General features: G+C 35.1%; 1 protein-coding gene across 1 annotated transcript; it reads right to left on the bottom strand.

The window, feature by feature from the left end:
• Positions 1 to 248: 248 nt before the first annotated feature.
• Positions 249 to 20,240, bottom strand: LOC134536016 (1,5-anhydro-D-fructose reductase-like). Its single transcript, XM_063375511.1, has 7 exons — positions 20,053 to 20,240; positions 16,859 to 17,026; positions 14,209 to 14,409; positions 12,242 to 12,498; positions 11,246 to 11,405; positions 7,912 to 8,009; positions 249 to 639 (listed from the first exon to the last, which is right to left on the bottom strand). Exons 1-7 carry the CDS (start codon positions 20,122 to 20,124, stop codon positions 597 to 599), a joined length of 999 nt encoding a protein of 332 aa, XP_063231581.1. The 5' UTR covers positions 20,125 to 20,240; the 3' UTR covers positions 249 to 596.
• Positions 20,241 to 21,234: the final 994 nt, after the last annotated feature.

The following is a 21,234-nucleotide window of genomic DNA, read 5'->3' as shown; positions in this document are numbered from 1 at the left end:
CAATCACACCATCAAATAAAATGTTATGGAATTTAAATTATTTTGAATCTTATCATTCACATTCCAGAATATTTTTACATTTGTATTTGATTCAAACTATAAGTGATATTCACACACACCGACGAATATGTGGATAAAAGAAAGATCCAGAAAGATGAATTAAGGACAAGAGCTGATATCTCTGTACTATCAAGAAAGGAGATACACAAATTAGTGCAGTCCTTTCGAACATTGAATCAATACAAACATTTAAACATTTCAAAATATTTTTAATGATTTTTAATTTGTATAAAAAAACATTATAAAAATATATTTAACATTCAAGAGATATATAAAAATTTATCATTAAAAATACTTTACACATATTCAATAAAATGTTAAATGCTCATGGATGGAATAAAGTATACAATCTTCACTGAAAGATGAAATTAACACTTAACATGATAGACTGACACCAGCTACATAGTATTAAGATTTTCGTGCTTCCACAGAAAATAAAATTGAATAAAAAATTTTAAAAAAAGGTCCACATACAAAAACTGAACATAGCTCTGAACTGTCAATATTACTTTACAAGCAATATCGAGGTGACAGATTCAATAAGCATCTTTGTATGGATATTCTGGATGCTTGCTGATCCTGAAAAAAATAACCAAACATCATACATGTAATATGTACTGTTAACAAAATTAAAAAGTAGGTATATCTGACATTATTCATATTTCTAGCAAGCAGTGTTTTTTAACAGGTATTTATTTAACAGGTACTTTTAAAAAACAAGAAAATTAAGGATCATTATAACAGAAGTGAAACTTTCTTGTATACTTAATAATGTTACAACCTATGTGGGGAGAACTGGGTTCGTAAGTAATAGCCCAATTAGGTTTTATCACAGTTTTATTAATTACTAATATAAATAATTGTACCTAAAAATGTCTGATCACCACTCACTGGCACTTACAAAAGTTTATTCGCAAGTCACTCAATGTCTGTCAAGGTCCACAGTTCTCACTCCTCACTGGAGCTAGGCTCTACAGTGGTTCGCCCCTTACCTCACGCCTGTCCACACACACAGTCTCGTGCTACTCAAGTCGCACTCTCTTGATCCTGTCACACCGCGTCGTGCAACTCTGAATGGAGTTTCCCACCCTCTTCGCTGGTGTTGCACTTCCCTTCACTCGCGGAACTGTCGCGGGATTCCGTCGCGGAGGCCAGCGTTGCTGCTTAAGTACCCGAGGTGCCCTTCTCGAACCGGTGAGAGCAGCTGTAGCAAGTCGCATCATCGCGGTCAGACCACACCATTGGCGTAGCTGTGTTCATAAAGTTGGGGGGACAAATAATGATTTTGATGTCATGTAAACCCATTCCCCTCTTACTAAGACGGGGGGTTCGGGGGTCCTCCACCGGAAAATTTTGATTTTAAAAGTGCAAAATAGCGCTTTTTAAGCACTTTTTGTATCTAACCATTGGATACATCGATGTTAAAATTATTATTGTTTCCTTAAGATAAAATTTGACAGTGAAGAAATTACAAATAAAGTTGGGCAGAATAATATTATAAAATAAAAATATCACGGTCTAGAAAGTTGGGGGGACAGTCCCCTCTACCCAAAAAGTTCTGGGGGACTCGTCCCCCCTGTCCCCCCCGGTTCCTATGCCCCTGGACCACACACCTGATACATCGAGAAAGGCGGTGTTTATTCGCGGCACTCCGCATGGAGGCCTCTAGAAGCCCGGAATTCCAAGGCCGCTAAAGGTGATACTAGCCATAGGCAGGACAATGCGTGGGGAGCAGAGGGGGAGGGGGTAGCGACGACTCTTGTTATCCGGCCAGGCACGCATGGCATGCTTTAAATCAGTGAACGGCGCATGACGCCAGTGGTTGTGAAGGGCTGCGCATGTCGCGGTCCTGTCTGCGTTCATAACAATACACTGACAATAAGTAAAAACATTTTCTTAGTGTACCGCATAAAACTTTATATTAATTTCCTATATCTAATAACAAAATGGAAGGCATTATAAAATTACCAAATTAGATGAGGTGGGCATTTTGGTTTGGGAAAATTTCAGTCAGGAAAGAATTTTCCCGCAGGAAACGGGATGGAATTAGAAATTATTTTTAATTAAAAATTTCAAAATACTAGGTATTAAAATAAAATATTGTAGTTTTTAGTGTATAGGCTCAAATTAAGTTATTTTATACATTGATAGAGGCAGATTATTTTTAGTAAAATAAAAAAAAATAAGGCTCAAACAAAAAAAACATATTTGATGAAACAGTGAAGAAATTAGCTCATATTTACACTTTTAACACACAGTTAAAACCAATTTTGTTTATATATAAAATATGTATTTTCACTCGTTGTAAAAGATAAATTCGCTACTGATTTGTGACAATATCATTTAATGTATGTTTCAAATGCTGAATAAAGGGTTAGTTTATGATGTGACCATGAATGTTTTTCACCTCACGAATAGCAGATGATTTTTAACTGCTAAAAATGATGCATTTTTGATTGTGTGCATGTATTAAGAGTGCAGTGCTTTCTTAGAAAATAGTTTTCAAAAACCAGTTGTCACTACTCACCACCTCCGGCTAGCTCAAATTATGGTGATGAATGGAACATACAGGTTGCAGGTCACGAAGAAAGAAGTAATTTATACACAACGTTCGATGTATTTATCTTTTCTTTTATTTAATTAAAATCAAATATATCAACAGAACAAACAGAAAACAAAAAAAAATTGAAATGTACATTAAGAAAAGATCAAACACGGAGCCACCGCTCGGCCTCTGACAATGGCTGAATTTTACAGCCTTCCTTCCCTTTGTGCGGGCAGTGTCCTGGGCTCGCTGACGTAATTCTCAGCCAATCACGGCACATGGCAACAGAGGCTTCCACGAAATGCTTACCTCTGTTCCCACAACGCAGCGATTTTGTACCTTTCTCGCACTCCCGTGACCGTGACTCACATGCCTAGCGTGTGAAACAAAGCCCGGGTCGTGGAAAAAAACAAAGGAGAATCACGTCAGCACGCCTTCCAACACAAAGAGGCCAGCAAAACAAAAAAAAATTACTTCAAAAATAAACTTATTAATTTTAAAAATAACAACAATAAACCTGGAGAATTTCGTTCACAACAACATCTAAAGGAAAAAAAATTTTACACCACATGAAAACCTAACCTGAAATATGACAAAAAATTTATAACAAATTATTATTACTGGATTGTATGAGGAAGGCTGTAATCTGGGTTGTTACACAGTTTGCTACATGGTCATGTACATGTATATTACTGGAATTCAATCTTCTGAAAACGTTTCAAGAAAGACCCTTCCCAGTTTTGCTGGAAAAACTGGGATTCTCCCTGCTTTAGAAACTACACCCCATATATATAAAACTTTTCAATCCCATCAGTAGAGACACGTAGCCAAATGAAAATATTATGATGCATCATCAACTCCCCCCCCCCCCCCCCCCCTTTGAATACCGTGAATAATAAAATTAACTTCAAAGAAAAATATATTCTTCCCAAAAATACTTAATCTTGTCAACGCACCTGCTACTAGTAAAACTCTTAGGCATTGCTTAAACAAATTACAGTGAAACCTCACTAATACAAACCTGAGGGGACAGAAATTTACTCACTTTATAATAACAAGGTTTGTAATGCCCAAACTTCCCGGCAACACATAATTTGTACATAATGTCAAAACAAAAGAAAAATATGTGCGTTCTTATAGTACTATGTACTACAAACCTGAATAAGAGCATTTTCTTGAAAGTAAACATAAAATTATTTACAATTTTGGATGGTTATTTCCAACAACTTATTATATACCTAATAGGTAATAGATCACTGAGAATATTTAAGGGAAAAAAAAAACTATTTGGTTTGTTTCTCATTTTTTTAAACACACTTTGAACAAAGCCACACAACTGGTCAAGGCTTTGATTGTTTCAGTATCATATTGCAGGAAAGTGTAAATTGAGGGAAAACTCTTTAATTCCTCTAATACGTAAGTAGCTCCTTCGTGTATGTATTCTTTATTCAATATATACTTTCACTTTACATTAAAGAAAATATATCGTCATTAATGAAGCCATGCCCCAAATATATGACATAAAAAACCACAAAAATTTTAAATTTATTGTTAAGTAAATTAATACATCTTATTTGTATTATATGGTTGAACAAGCATGTAAAATTTTTTTAGGTTTTTAAAAGTTTTGGAATGAGAATCTACACAGCAAACAAATACTCTACTTTTGTATTTAATCTCAATATTAGTTGACCCTCTATAAATAGAAAATCAATATTATGAAACAAAAATATTTTGTACTAGCTGCAATACCCGGCGTTGCTCGGGCTGAACACAGGGTGTAGAGTAATTGTCTTCTTAATTTGAATGTCAAGTGTGAAAATTAATTTATATCACTTTCAGATCCTGACAGACGTTGTTCTGCCAGTTTATAGTTATTTACCTGGTCTGTATGTAATTTAGACTTTATAAAGCAATATAGAAAAAAGCTGAAAAATAAGAGATTACTAATATTGAAAAGATTCCATTATCTACCTAATACTCTGCCTGCATTGCAATGCCTCATTCAGTTTTGTTTTGTAATATGTTTGAAGTAGTTCCACATATACAAATCATCTATATATCTCTCTATATATATTTATCTCTATCTACATCTATATTTATCTCTTTGTATCTACATATATACTTCCCACTATCTCTATATCTTCTATATATGTCTCTATACATCTATAGGTATATCTCTTTATCTAACCCATTTCATTCTCTATACCTCGCTCTATCTCCACTTATCTCTCCGTCTCTATCTATATCTCTATATATATATATATATATATATATATATATATATATATATATATATATATATATATATATATATATATATATATATATATATATATCACTATCTCTGTCTCTCTTTTATATTTAAATAAGTTGTGTCATGCGTGCGCACTTATACAACAAAAACAGACGAAGTGCCGCTATATAAAATGAAATAAACACATTTTTTGACACGATTCGTGCTCCCACTATTGAAAAATAGTTATACTGTCTCAGTAACCTTCATGGGCATGCACATAACAAATCACCAAAATTTCATCACAATCAGATGAATGGTATTGAAACGCATACGGCACAAACAAACTAAAATTAAAGACATGACAAACGCATCAAACGATGGTGCGTTTAAAATTCAAGGCAACTCTATCTATTGACGAAGTTAAGAACAAAACTGTTATTAGCGCCTTTATTTTGCTAGCCGCTGCAAGCTCCACTAAGCGGGCTGGTCTCACCAAGGAGAAAAATATTAATTTGCCAGACCTTACTATGTGTATGATCGTGTGTCAGACACAGAGAAATGACACTCACTCACTATTTGTATGTCTATCACCTATGATTTTTTCTGTTATAAAATGAAATTATCACTTTTTCACTCCCTTAGGGATGGAATTTCATATTAATATGGGGTCTATATGTTAATCCAGGTTATAAGCTAGCTGTAGGCCAAATTTTATTCAAATCCATGCAGTAGTTTCTACGTGAAAGAGTAACAAACATCCATACTTACAAACTTTCAAGTTTATAATATTAGTAGGATCAACTTAAAACAAAATCACAAAAAGTGTGAACCATATTCGACAAAGAACTAATGTAGCATAACGATAACCAACATTGAAGTACACACTAAACACGAAAGAGTGTGAGCCTTTAAATTAGTTCACTCTGCAAGAGACGAGAGGGTGTGCGCTGAATGCAATTGGCTAGCGATCGATACTTATCTAAGTGCACGGACTTGATACAGGCATCAACCTAACCAAACATGATGCCAACCTGCGCTCCACTACGGCTATGGAACAAAAACAGTAGACACGTGCAGGTGCAGAGCTGGCTGGCGGCTGGCGCAACATGATATGCGCCGCGCACACCTGGAAGATAACAAGGATTGTAGCTTTCCCCCCTCCTTCCCACTACTTCCCGCGCGGCGCCCTGCCTTTGACACGTAACTTAAACCTGACAGCTGCGGAGTTACGCGAGCCGCCGACACTTGTTTCGAGAGATTTCTGCCGTTGTGTCGGCGCGGAATGATGCGACTGGCCCCGGCCGCGCTCATGAGTTCCAGAAATGGCAGCTGATATACAAAAAGAGGGCGTCAGCCTGAGCAGGAGAGAGAGTCAGTTCAGAGTTCAGGTGGGAGCTCTCCCGCGGCGGATTTCCAGGGCGACAGTGCCACGGGTGCGGCAGAGTGGCGAAGTCCTTGGACGATGGTTCCAGGGCAGGGAGTGAGTGAGTTCAGTGGAGTCGGGAGCTCTCCCGCGGCGGAGTTTCCAGGCAATGGTGTCGCGGGCGCGGCGGAGTTCAGAGCGAGGCGTTGAGCAGACCCTCGGCGAAGGCAAGTGTGACGACGGCGACGGAGTCCCGCGGCAGAGACCCACGAGGGGTGCTGCAGTAGAGTTGCGCCAGAAGTGCGGCCCAGCGAGGTGTGCGGATTGTAAGAAACGAGTGACTGGGGAAGCAACATTTTTAAGTGTATTTGATTATTTGACATTTTAGATTATTTGTAAGGGACTTAAGTAGTGGCAATAAATAAAACTGTGTGTGTGATAAAAATATTTAATTGGGCTATCCTTTACGAACCCGCGGTAAATCTTAACAGTATTATAATTTTCACTATAACGTATAAATTCCACTACTAGTGTGGCATTGCTACTCCAAAATTTCCTTAAAACTGATAAATAAATTTCCAACTAAATGATTAATGTTATAGAACAAACAACATATATTTGTATTCTGTTGCCAATCAATACTTAAGGACATGTAATTTCATCAAATATATAAGTAAACATATATGTTAATTCATGTGGCAATATAAGATACATTTGGTGAATAAATGAAATGTAAACATCAATACTAATAACAGTGAACTTTTATCTGTATCCTAAATTTGTAACAAGAATATAGGTAGTTTAGAGAGCTAGTTAAAAAAAAAAAGTTAAAGAAAATTTTGCTTCTCTGTTTGAGCCTAGGTCCACACAAAAGAAAACTCATTTTCTCAACATCTGTTGCTATTAAAAATGTAATTTTACAATTCATTAAACCCCGCCTACCTTGCTATGTGATTAACTATTGTTAAAATTAGTCTTCTTGCACGAATACACTCAATTCTACCCAGTTATGGTTTTAAAAGAAGGTGTAAAGCTTTATTTAATTCATTTTTATTTGTTTATTGTCTTTTGAGCCACCATATTAAACACAATTTAAGCATTTTCTTATTTTACAATATCAAACTATCATTAAAACACTTGATAGATTAAAAAAAAAGTTTAGAGTTTTATACAAGAAACTTCAACGTCAAGAATAATAACATACATTGTACATCTTAAGGAGAAAATGGCAGGATTGAAACATTTGATCATATTTGATTGGAAATTTTTTGTGTGAGAAAATCTTAAATTAGTTTTACGTAAATAAAAACCAGGTTTTTATGTAGTAAACAAGATGTGAATAGCAGGAAGAAAGTAATTTTTGCGGTGTAATTTGAGGGAAAATATTGCATTGCATTTAACATGTAATTGGGACCTAAAGAAAATGTCATTAATTGCAGGAAACATAAATACCGAGAATGCAAATACAGGCTTTCACTTGAAAGCTTTGTATTATTAGATCTTAAATAAACGCATAACTAGTTTTGGGCCACAATGGAACTTCGAATTACATATTACCAGGTATTTCGTACGAATTAACACTTAACATCTTATTCATGTTTTCTGGGATTTTAAAAGGTTTGTAATAACAAGGGTTTTGGATTAATCAATATCATATTAACAAGGTTTCACTGAACTTTGGTTCAAGAACAGTGGTTTGCTTACCCTTTTAACATGTCACCGCTGAATAAACGTGCTTTGTTTCCTTTATCTAAGGAATCCAGTCTTTTGACATCTTCTTCATCAAGTGTGAAGTCAAATACCTGAGCACAAAATCAGATTACAAACAATTCACCTTGAAGTAACTATTATCACAATGACAGGGTGGCCACTCTTCTGGGATAATAAAATTCCTGGTTTTTTCCAGGTTTTTTCAAGGGTGGTTTTTATTAATATTTGCCTACAATTTGCATTTTTGTTACACAAAGCACACACAATATGATGTTTTATTGGCGTTAAACAATAGACAACTTAACTATAGGCTTAAAAATTAAATCAATGAACTTGCTTAAAACAAAACCTACCACCAACAAAAAATTTATAATCTCACGTCACAAAAATTACTTGACACCAAACGCACGTGTTTTGCCTCTCTTGCGTGGCTGGCTAATGCTGTTCTTCCCATCCATGCTACCGATATTGATTTTAACATTACACAAATTGCAAATAGCGTGTGTCCTGCACTTTGGATCTTTCTCCACCCATTCAAACTCTTCCGTATATTTGTCATTGTACGTGGTGACCGAACTCGTTCACATTTTGATAGTCTGCGCCAATTACATGTTAGTTTAAAAAATTCAAAACAACGTCCCGCACAAATAAACTTTTTAAAAAAACTCGAGAAAAGTATCCGTGATACCGTGACGCAACAACATGAGCGCAAAGTAGAAACAAATATACATACAAAACTAGTGCTACCAACATGCAGTGCGAGAAATTACTACCACCCTACAACAACGTTTTCAGCCAAAATGCTGTTGCTTTTGAATACAGAAACATAATAAGTATGGAAGTCTGAATTGTTAACGGTTTCTTACGTACTACAAAAGTTTTTAAATGCAATATGAACAAATTAACTTTCACAAAATATAGCACACGAGCACGCTGTCGTGCTTCGACGGGTGGTGAACGTGATCATTTAACAGCCGTATGTTATTGTAACTGTTACTTCATAAAAAAATTCCCGGTTCTAATAAAAATTCCTGGTTGATTCCCGGTATTCCTGGTTTTTTTAAGAAATCCTGGCTATTTCCCGTATTTCCCGATTTCCCGGTTGGCTGGCCACCCTGAATGAGGATTAAATATTTCATATAACAAAAAGTTCCTTGTATCATAACAAAAGCAACATAAATGAGAACTAAAATTAACCAGGACTTCTTGAAATAAATAAACAAGAGGAAACTGGAACGTTGGCAATTACAAACAAAACAATAAAAAACACTGCCTAAACAAAACTAAATTTTAATACAACTTACTATGTCTGCATCTATTAACAAAGTAATAAAGTAGTTTGGGAAGCAGAATAATTTTCGAATATCAAAAAAAAATAGTTTATTATTCATATTCGATTCAATTTTGAATACTAACACTTCGAAAAAACAAATATTTAGTTGTTTATGAATATGGCTGTGGGGGATCTCATAAGTGTAGAAAAATTTCGGGAACACAGAAAATTTTCTCGTTGGGCAGGGACAAAATTTTCACAGGATCTTAGTAATGTTTTAGGGTTATTTATATGTAGTATTTTGCTACATCTGGCCACATATTTTGAGAAGACTAATTTAGAAAAGTGGATTTAACACAGTAATTCGGAATCGGAACCATTACTTATACACACTATGAAGAACAGAGTCCTTAAAAACATATATGTATAACCAACAGCATACTGATAAGGATAATTAAGTGTACATTAAAAACTAAACACTGTAGGGGTGTTAAAGTGGAAAGTTTTCAGATCAGAAGGTAGAAACATGGCATGCGATGTCTGAGATTAGTTTTGTTTAGAACGGGGCGGCAAAGAGAAAAAACTTGTATTGATCTCATGGAAAACATTTGGTCACAAACTCACAACAAGCTAAAGCCTAACAACCAATGTCAACATTTTTCTGGTGGATAATACACTAGCGTAGTGACAGTTCAAGCAATTTATTTTGTCACATGGCCAAAAAAAAAAAAGTCACACTAACAAGGGAATAAAAACTTTGCCTCTTTTACCAAGCATATAATATATACTGGACAGAAAAAGAGAGGTACATTCTTAGCAACTACTATGTTCCTACAATTTAGTTAAAACAGGCCAAAATATTTAATCCATGAATGTTAATATTAATAATGATTTATTTTCACATAGTGAAAAATTCAAACAAACAATTTTAAAAATTTTTTTTTAGACCTACATCATTTTTAACTGTCCACTGTATATTCTTTTCAAACCCACCCTCTTGAAGTTTCTTCACACATACTGCTTTGCACTGTTTATTAAAATACTATTTTGCAGATCCTATTTCGATTACCATGAAATATAACTGTCTATATTTTCCTTTGAAAATTTTAATATTTCAATAAAATTTTACCTATATTAATTGTAACTTACTTAACCTAACCAACCATTCACTTTAGTATTATAAATCTAATTTCCCATAAGTCACTACACTACACATTTACTTTTTGTTTCAATATATATTTGTTATATTTGAAAAAAAAAAATTGTGGGATTCTAATTATTACTATTCAAATTTGATATTTGTATTCAAGAATAATTTGATCTTCGTATTTGTATTTGATATAATCTAAAAAAAAATGATATGTGCACAGGCCTAGCAGCGACCTAACCAACTGTTTACACAGTCAAGTAACCCAAACACTTGTTAAAATAATAAACTACTTTTAGTATCCAAACACCCTCTTAGAGAATGATTGACAAAAAATGCCAGGAAGTAAACAAAAAATTAGAATTTTTACTTATTTTCTGGAAATGAGAATCTTTCCTCAGAATTAACCAAAAATTACTACGTTTCAACTTATTATGGTGTATAAAAAAACCATATAGAAGGGATAATAGGCAAAAATAAACATTTCATATACAAAATTTTAGAAGTACGGTAACGTTACATTTTTTACACCACTTTTTATGTATTATTATCAACTTTTTGCACCACTTTTACCTTATTTTTAAGACAGCTTTTGATCATTTTATTTATAGTTTTTCAAGGTCCTTACTAATAGAGTATTATAACAAAAACTATAAACTTCCTCAAAGACAAAAGATTTTTGATTATATATGATCTGCAATAAAAATGGTTAGTAAAAATAACTGAACATACATTTAAAACATATACTTTAAAAATGGCTGTATGTCCTAACAAGTTTTAAATCACAAATAAGTTTAAAAAAACCTGGTTTTAACTGCACAAATTTGCTTGCAGAACACGATCATTAAACTCAGTAAAATGTTAGCCTACAATGTTTTACTTTCTCTGAATAGGAATTTTAAATATACCTCAATGTTTTGTTTGATTCTTTCTGGATTTGCACTCTTTGGAATTACAGCAATTCCACGCAGCATTATATGTTGCAGAAGGATCTGTGCCGTTGTCTTCTTGTGCTTCTGGGCAATTTCCTTCACAACAGGATCCGACAATGGACTGAGACTGGGCAAGCTGTGACCATAACACAAAATACACTTTACTAACACATGTTGCCATCATACAGAATACAATGTTAAAAGAGTTTAGTAACGTGACAAAACTACAGTATGATGTGGCTTGCTTCATATATTCACAAATTTTAAACATGAGAGAATGAGGGAATAGCAATGAAAAAAAAAATATATCTCTGTTGATATGCACATGTTAAAATTTTAAAAATTAAGAAATTACTTCACTGCTAGTTTCTTCCTGCAAGGAACATCAATATCAAAGGACTCTTTGCAGTCAGCTTACCTGGGTGCAAGAGGTTTCCATACTTTTTATTACAACACCCAAAAAAACTGTAATCCTGTTTTAGTTAAATCTACAAACTCAGACTCTTAAGATGCCTTAAGCCTTTGTGCAATAACCACACAATGTAAAATCCTACTTTAATTTTCAAGACTTCAAAAACAGCAAGACTACTGGAGCCTTTAACATCTCAATACTATTAAATCAATTCCAGAATCTAAACTCCACAGAACAATTAAGTTTAGAATTTGACTAACGATAAGTTATCGTTTTATAAATTACCTTAAAAAGAAATGATCTCTAACCCAATGAACATAAGTTATCCATCCCTATAACATACAGCACATAGTACTATAAAAATGAAAACAAAAAAAAAAAACACAAACATTGCCCATACTTCCCATTCAAAACACGTACCACGTTTCAAAGACAGTCTCCCGCAATTCACACATGGATCTGAGCTACTTTAAACTTTTATATCTTTAAAAGAATAATGTCATATTATACTAAGAGTTACAGCAACTAATATTACCTTACAAGTTTCAAAACATTCTCACCTGCTTTTGTCTCCGCCGATTTTATCCATGAACTGGGACAACCCTGGAGAACCAATAGGTGCGTACGCACACACTGTGATGTCGAGGGCTTTGCAGAAGTCAACCAGCTCCCTCTGCTGAAAGTAGACGTGGAGCTCCACCTGCAAGTTGGCGGGCGGGATCCTCGCAGCCTTCACGACGCGCTCTATCTGGCGGGCGTTGAAGTTCGACAAGCCAATGGAGTGAGCCTTGCCTGCATCCACCTGTGCCTCCATTGCCTACGAGAAAAATCAACACAGTAAAAACACTGTTACGGAGTTTCACAAAGTACTTAAAAATTTAGACTTCTCAACAGGAAAATAACTTATTAGGAGGGCTAAAATGTAGGCACATATATAAAGTGCTAATTTTTTTAAAACTTACAATGCAGGAACACTTTTTTAAGTGGGATTTCCTTAAGAAGGTTTTACTTTTTATCTTGTTGACATCGGGGTCATTAGAGACTATCATGAGATGAGAATGGCACACTGACTTAATGCAGTGTACCGTACCCCAACAAACCCACTGCAACATTCACCACATCTACCACTAATTAAAAAAATCCTGACTACTCCCCACACAGAATCAAACCAAAATTGCTTTATGTAGTTGGAAACATGCTTTCTTAAAACTCAACTACCATTGCACCCAGAAAGAACACAGGAAGGTCACCCTTAACCCTACAGCCAGCCTCAATGGTACAATGACTGAGCACCAGACATTTAGTCCTGAGGTTGAGGTTCAATTCCCACAATGGGGTTGAGTGTATTAGAGCCAGTTAGTGCGGCGTTCACTACAAGCACTCCATTACAACATGAACAAGTTTTTATACTTAAAAAAACTCTATCATGACCCTGCATGCAGATTCATGACAAATAGTACCACTAGTTAAAATTATGAGACCCAAAATACATGAAAAAATGCTAAATCGATTTTATTAAATAGATACGATGATTGACCATTTAAAATGACTAAAACCCAAGAATGAAAGTACTAAAAATTATCATGAGATTCATCTTTTCAATTTTTATATCTACACTTCTGAGATTTTGCCACAGGAATAGATGAACCCAAATTCTTCTTTATTAAGCTAGATGTATAAACTGGCTCCCATATTTAACTGCTCAACAATGGTAATCCTTAATCCACCATGATCTCATCACGGGCACGATCCTCAGTCCTGTACAAGCCACCGACGTTCCCTGCATGCATTGTTTACTAGACCTGAGCGAAGCTTCGACTAAGTGAACCAATCAACGCTCATTTTAATATTTGAGTTGACTTAGCCAGAAAATATGCTACGTATTCGTTTAATATGAAGCTTACGTTTATATGTGTAGTTTTGCTTCTGATACGAATCTTTCCGGTTGTTGCAAAGCTTTAAAACATTGGAAGACTAGCATTTACTTATAAAATTACTTTTTTTTTTTGCATTGTAAATATTTACCACGAATAGTGTTGGTTACTTTAAAAAAAATCAAAAGATGGCACAACGTTTGCTTCTATGAAAGCTCAATATTAATATTATGTTGTGTTATTTTATAATTTTTATTAAATGATTTCATATTTAGGACCTAATTAGTTAATCAGTTTCAAACATTAAACCATTATATAATTTACTTCAATCCTGTATTTCACATAAAAGTGTCATGTAGCTTTGCAGAGATGAATATTAGCAATTCGAATGAAATTCACAAATATTTTAAACATTCAATTTGATAAATGCTTCGCATAAAAAAAAATTGTACCTCGCACAGGCCTATTGTTTACAGTCACACGTTCAGTCTAGTGCACGCCTGGGTGGTTCGAGAACCACTCCTAACAACTCACCTACCTGCATGCCACGCTTGGATTCACACAAACACTCTTGCCTGCATACCTGGGTAGCACAACATTCCAAACTACGAAATGTTAAACTGAATAAAAACAAACGAGACGAACAACGGTACCTTCCACAAGGCGACGTGGTCAGTTGTGGGATCTATCAGCAAGTTTCCCGCCTCATCCACTGGGAACAAGTTACCTTCCTTGTCGACAAGGCCGCAAGGGAAATGAATCAAGTACAAGTCCACGTAGGAGAGTTGCAGAGCTGCCAGTGATTTGTTCAAGTACTTCTCAACTTTTTCCGGCTGGAAACCAGTCATCGGCAGCTGTGGAATCAAAATAGCACAGCACAGATTATTGTCACATGCAACCCTATTTAAAAAAAAAAAACTTGCTAAAACACAAAAAAAAAAAATTCCATGCCACACATGGCAACAAATTAAAAAAAAAAATGGTTTGCCTGTAAAGTCGGTTTACGGACGATAGTTTAACGTGACGTCATAACAAAACATTGATGAAATGATTGCATACTTCTATGAATAAAATTGAATCATTTTTATTGAAATATCACTATTTTGTATGGATACAAAGAAGGAGTGAAATGAAATCTACAGTTTAATTGATAAATTTACTTTTATTTGCACTCATTAATTCAAATATGTTTATTACTTTAATGAAGAGATTATTTTAACTATAACTTTTATACATGTTTGCTATTTAACTTCTTCCAATCTGTGTTATTCTGTTAAGGACAGGACGATGATAGGAAAAGTAGGAAACAAATTGGAGTGTTTCAAGTTTAATGTGTCTCGAAAAAGTCAAATCGATGGTTGTTTCAATCGAGTGGAAGATAGATAGATGCGGCGCAAGCGTACGAGCATAACGGGACACAGCATAACGGACAATGTGCGTTACGGGACACTTTTTCGTGCGTGCAAACGGCATTCATCGATTTATTAGACGTTGTCATGTCAATTATTATGTTTCAATGCAGTAAATTGACTAGTTTTAATTTGGCATCAAACCATGGGTGTAAATCCCGAGACGGGGCGGGAACCCGCCTCTCCTTGGAATTAAGTAGCCCCTCTCTGGGGGGGCCTTCCTGTGCTTGCTAAACAGTAGCTGAGAATAAAAGATGCTGGATAAAAGAAAATGTCAAAACTATGTTTTATTGGGAAACTTTCTGTACACTATTAAGTTTTCTGCCTATTGTATGTAAATAAGCAAAAATATGAGCAGTATACAACAGACAAACATCCTGTCCAGAACTTGTTTGGTTAATTCCACGCACAAAACTCTCAGGCCGCACGACCCCCCCCCCCCCCCCCCCCCCCCGCCCCCTGCGAATCCTACAGATATGTGCCCTTGCATCAAACATTCATCTTTTTGGCACATTCTGTGATCCAGCACCGATTGACCCGCTGGTGTTCAGATTTCTCACACAATATTACAACTGTATACATTCAAAGTATGATTGAGCAGCTAATTACTACATACTTATTTTAAATGTAGGAAATGCACTGTGCATATATTTTATTTTGGTATTACCATTAAAATAATATTGACATTCGATAACCCTGGAAATAAATCGCTAATCCGCTCTGCTGTGCTCCCGAATTGTGCCAAATTAAAGACCTTTTACTGTATAACACTTTCCTGAAACTCATAGCCTTTATAATGTTCCTGCTAATATAATATTTCTGACTGCAACACCACTGCTTTACAGTCCCATTATTTTCTTTATAAAAGAAGGTATAAATTCTTTGTGTAAAACAATTTAGACTTAAATATTTCTTGCACACAACAAACTTCAAAAATTTTAATTTATTAATTTTTTTCCATTGTTACAATTCGAAGTAGGTAGTTACCTATTAAATAAATTTGTGCAGGAATTTGTACAATCTTACACTGATTTTAAAGTGAATACCCTACAAATTATACACTAAAGGAAGAAATATATCTTTTAGCAACATCTTTTTTTATTATAAGTTTTTCATTGTAATTGATGAATACTGGAAATTGTGTAAGTGTCTGAATGGTTCCAGAAAGAAAAATCATAAAAGGTAATTAACTGTAACTAAACTGTCATAATATTATTCATAGCATGTCCATAAAATTAATACATGTAAAATAGCATAATAAAATAAAAGTCCTAAAAATGTTATCATTTTTGTAATTTACGTGAACATTTTTTCCCCTCCATACCTTTAAAAATGTTTCAGCATAGTTATACTGTACTGTATGAATTACAACCATGGAGAAGAGGGTAAAAGGAGGGGGAGGGGGAGGGGGAAGCCTGGTGACTGACTGACTGTATAACTCCCCAAGGCATGCTATCTCCCCTCCCCTTTGGATCGAGAAATGCAGGAAGCAAGCACACAATAAACCCAGCTAACGGGACTAAGGGTGGCCCCGCATGGAGTCATATGTTGGCCGTGTTAATGAATAAACCGCTACTTGCTGTGTTGTGTTTCATGTGCTAGAGCAGGGATAAAATAAACCATACTATCCAACACTTATTGTGTTACATTAAACAAAATCAAAATATTATGTTGATGTGCATAAACCCCTACTAACAAAAGAAAAGAAATTGAAAGAAAACACCAGGCACAGTGGTTCGATGTGTTAACACAATATTTGCAGAAATTTAAAAATATTATTTCCTTGTTTAGTTCCATCTTTTTTTGTAAGAGCCGCTTATCTACAAAATCACACGAATTGACTACTTACCAAATAGCACTTTTTTTTTAAATATATTTGCAAAACAACGCTCACCTTCGTCACAATAAACAGCTCTTCGCGTTTTATTCTGCCAGAGTCAAACCATTTTTTCAGTGCTTTCCCAATAGCAGCTTCATTTTCGTACACATATGCTGTGTCAATGTGTCTGTACCCTGCTTCTAGGGCTGCATCCACAGCAACACTGATCTCTTCATCTGATGCCTAGAACAACACACAAGTAAACATGTAAATTTTCTGGGGAAGTGTTTTTGGGGAAATTTTCCAGTAATTTACCAGAAAATTTTTAGAAAAAAAAAAAACAAAAAAAAAAAACAGAAAATATTTACTGTTAAAATTTCACAGAAATACACAAATAGATTTTATTAACTTTTTTTTTATATATAATCAAAACCAAATAACCTTTAGTTTGTCTTTCTTTATCACTTATGTCTCACTTAAAATTTGAGAGTTGGGTAAGAATTATGATAGGAATAAAAATTTCGTTTAAACAATACCTACCAATCTAAAAAAAAAAAATAATCACGTAACTTATATCAACTTATCTTAAAAATTATGTTAATTAACATTCGTACATAGTGGAAAAAAGGAAAATATGTGGTTATAGTTTTTCATAAACTTTTTCCACTTACATTTTTTCACAAGAGTTGAAAATTACTGAAATTCATTCAAAAAGAATGTTTAAAATACTTTTCGGTACACTGTGTAGCTCTAAACAACCAGACAATGTGAACATTCACTCAAAAATTCATACACAGCTTAAAGTTGAAACCAAATTCACAGAACACACTTTATAGTTGGTGGTATCAAACAAAACACTTCTACGAATTAATAACATTTTATTACAGCCACAAACTAATTTACACATTGGTGTTTTCCACATGAAATCATCAAATTATAGATTTGGTTGCTTGATGATTTTACAGATTAAGTTTCATGATTTCTTTCTCACCACACCTAACTCCATGAATACACAAAAAAAAAAGTTTTAATTTTTTAATCTGCAAGTCATTTTGAATCTAGGCTCAATTTTAGTAGCAATTTCATGCAATAACCTGTTCCCACAGATTTTGCACCATTAATTCATTTAAACTTAATAATATTTAAAATCATAAAAATTCACAAAATAACTGCTTAGAAAAAAAAACATTTTTAAAAAACTATAATATTTACTCTATGACTACTTTCATAAGCATCAAAAGATAAAATTAATTTAAAAATTTTTGAAACGGTATCAATTCAGGCTCAAACTGTTCAACTATAAACATTTAGTCAAAGTTTTAGCCTAATGAATGAGAAGAATAAAAATTCTGAAATGATTTTTCTTTTCACTTCCTGACTTCTCTAAGAGGGCTATAGAAAAAATTAAGTAATTTTACTGAGTAGTAAGGTTAGGTTCATTAAAAGTAACAAACAACTGTGAGAATAGTTGCTTAGGTTATGTAAAAATAAGCGAATGTTTGGTTATCTTATTTATAAATACTGTGAAATAAGTGTGATTGGTTGGTTAGGTTAGCTACATTATAAATGCTATAAATTATAACAACGGTTTGCTCTGTCAGCTATGCTTTAAATTGGTCATTCATAATGAACCATTGATTTTATGTATTTTAAATAATTTTAAACACAGCTTGTAAAGACCCAGGCTACCTTGTTGCACAGTTTATTACCAATTTGTTATGTTATCTCACGTTCAGTACTATGGTTAGGTTGTTCAGTATCATTTAAAAAGGAGCTTTTTATTTCTTTTAAGAAGTATTTCCTGTGTTGCCATATGTTTTAAGATCATAATTTACGTTGCTACATGCTCTTTATGTTGTTCTGATGATTCTCTTGCTTTATGGTGAATATGCCCTTAAGTGTTATTTTTACCCGTTTGCGAATTTGTGTTTTTACGTGCTTTAACAAATTTTATAAGCGTTGCTTGTTTGATCTTTGATGCATGTTATTGTAATTTTCTTTTGTATTTTTTTTTTGCCATGTCCCTTTGTTTGAACAAACAGGTGCGATAGTTTGCCAGGTGCGTAATAATTAGAGAGATAGTGCTCGGTAACCATGAGAAAAGACTCCGGAGTCAGTCGAAGCCATGTTGCCATTTGCCATGATTGGCTGATATTTTACCCAGGTATTTGGTAATTGGTTAAAAAAAATGATATCACCAGACACTATAATATTTCTGGTCGTAAGTTTTACCGGAAAAACCTCATTGCGAAGGGTAGTAAATTAGTTTACTGCTATGTTTTTGTAAGGGTTGTGATGTGATTGGTTTGAGAGGTCCTGCACATGCCACAGTTGCACGTAGCCTTGTTAGTCATCTGAACTAATTAACGAGAGGTCATGTGTCAGGCAGAGGCTTTTAATTAACATATAAATGTTTTGAAGAGAGAATTTTGCGACTGTGGTCCGGGCGCTACCTTGTATAAACAACTATTTCTCATCGTTTAGAACTTTCCACGAGAATTTTTTAAACAAAGTCGTCTGCATTAGTCCACAAAAGGATGTGAGTGTGTTGGCTTGTACTGTGGGTTAAAAGCGACCACTGGATTTACTTACAAACTATATTTTAATATTCATCCTTTAGTCCCCAAGAACAGTAACTTTATTGTTTTCGAGTCAGTGAAGAGGTTATGTGCGACTTGTCTCTAGATTAGTCATGTATTTGTTCTCCTGGTCTAAAAATAGCGGCCATGATGACTGTTATTATTCATGAAATACTAATTAAAAACAGTTAACATAAGCTGGTGTCCGAGATACATTATTTAAGCAACTAATCGTCGACAGTAACGTTTATTTTGGAACTTACATAGTTTTATTTTTCATTATCCAACTGTTATTCAAGTGTTCATGAATGTAAACACTAGACGGAACGTTTTAACTAGTCTGGGAGGTCAAGAGTATGACAAGCTTACATAACCTAACCAACTGTTAACTACCCACACTGTTAACAATATTTAAAATATGTAAGCCTAGCCAGTCATTAAAACCAATAACTACAGGTAAACCACTAGGTATCAATATACCCTCTTGGAAAATGATTTGTAAACATATCAGAATGTAAAATAAAAAATTAATTGAAACAGAACTGCCTAACACAGTACTAATCGAGCAGTTTAGGGTCTTTAATAAAAATAAAAGGAACTAAATTCCAAAAAAAAATTCAGTAAGCATTTTTTTTAATAATAAGTATTATTAAAATAGAAATGGTCGAAACTTGTACATGCAGCATTTACCTGCCATGTTCCCAGGCCAATAATCGGCATTTGTTTGCCATTCCAAAATTTTATATATCTGTCAATCTTCATCACAAAAATCTTCAGGCTTGCCTCTCTTGTATTGAAGAAACACAACCTTACGTAATTCAACTTCCCGGCAAAGAGGTTTTACGCAACGTTTTACGTCAAAATTTCAAGGACAGGATATTCCATAGATAGGAGTTAGTACAGCTCAGTATCCCAGAATTCCAATCATAGGTGTGTGGGGGTGTGTGTGTGTGTGTATACTTATATATATATATATATATATATATATATATATATATATATATAATTTTCGTATAATGTTTATCTTGCTATTTTATAATTTCTAAACATGATGTTAGTTGTTCTGTATTTCCTACTCATTTCGTACTACATCATTACCTGCTTTCCTTGACGTCGTACCTCCGTGCTTCTGGGTTAAGCCCGGATCACAGCCTTGTCCGCAGCGCGCCGCGGCTTTGGGAATGACGTCACTTCCGCTCTGTGCGCGCGAGAGCAGTGCGTCGGCGTCCTGGTCTCCAGTACCGTGCGAGCCACCTTCGAGGCTAGACGCGGCCGCGAGACGCTCCATAAACTCGCCGCTATTATCGCTTTTGATTTCTGTACTACAGTGTGTTATCATCTCTTTTATCGTTTTCTTTACCATGTGCGTGAGTGTTGTTTTGTATCTGGCGTGTCCGCGGGCCAAAACACGTGGACTAACACAACTGGCCTGCACAGCACATTTCTCCAGCGCGCGAGACGTCCCTCGGCAGCTACACGGGCCGGACGGTCCACCCCTGCCTCCCCTCAGGAGGCTGCTCTACGCGAGAGAGCTGGCGCCGGGCAATACAAGAAGACGGCCGAGAGACGTCCGCCACCTCTCCACGTATTCTACGGAGACGGGTACGCGACATTTGGCGCCCGTACGTGTGGCGAACTTCAAGTCCACAAGAGAGCGCGTGCAGTGCGGGAAAAGAGTGTACAGTGAGTGATCAGACAGCGTGAAAATCCACCTGGGACAATGGATGGATTCACTTATCCACCTAGACAGTACGTCTGATCTCATCAACGCGAGGACGCAACCATTCCTTTCCCACGTATCCAACAACTATCAGTTTCACGGTTCAGCTGATAACGCATCGCCGTCTCCCGTCCCGCAAGTGGATCCCGTCG

Source organism: Bacillus rossius, chromosome 10 (assembly GCF_032445375.1).
Source record: "Bacillus rossius redtenbacheri isolate Brsri chromosome 10, Brsri_v3, whole genome shotgun sequence".
Taxonomy (NCBI): Eukaryota; Metazoa; Arthropoda; class Insecta; order Phasmatodea; family Bacillidae; genus Bacillus; species Bacillus rossius.
Note: the sequence above shows the minus strand (reverse complement) of the source record. Positions and strands in the feature narration are given on the sequence as shown.

What these genes read in the sequence shown, in the direction of transcription:
- LOC134536016 (XM_063375511.1), bottom strand. Translation starts at nt 20,124, where the DNA reads ATGAAGATTGACAGATATATAAAATTTTGGAATGGCAAACAAATGCCG. An exon ending in ATCGGCGGAGACAAAAGCAG is followed by an intron (nt 11,406 to 12,241) that starts GTGAGAATGTTT and finishes TTATGGTCACAG; the next exon opens with CTTGCCCAGTCTCAGTCCAT. An exon ending in GAATCAAACAAAACATTGAG is followed by an intron (nt 8,010 to 11,245) that starts GTATATTTAAAA and finishes TTTTGTGCTCAG; the next exon opens with GTATTTGACTTCACACTTGA.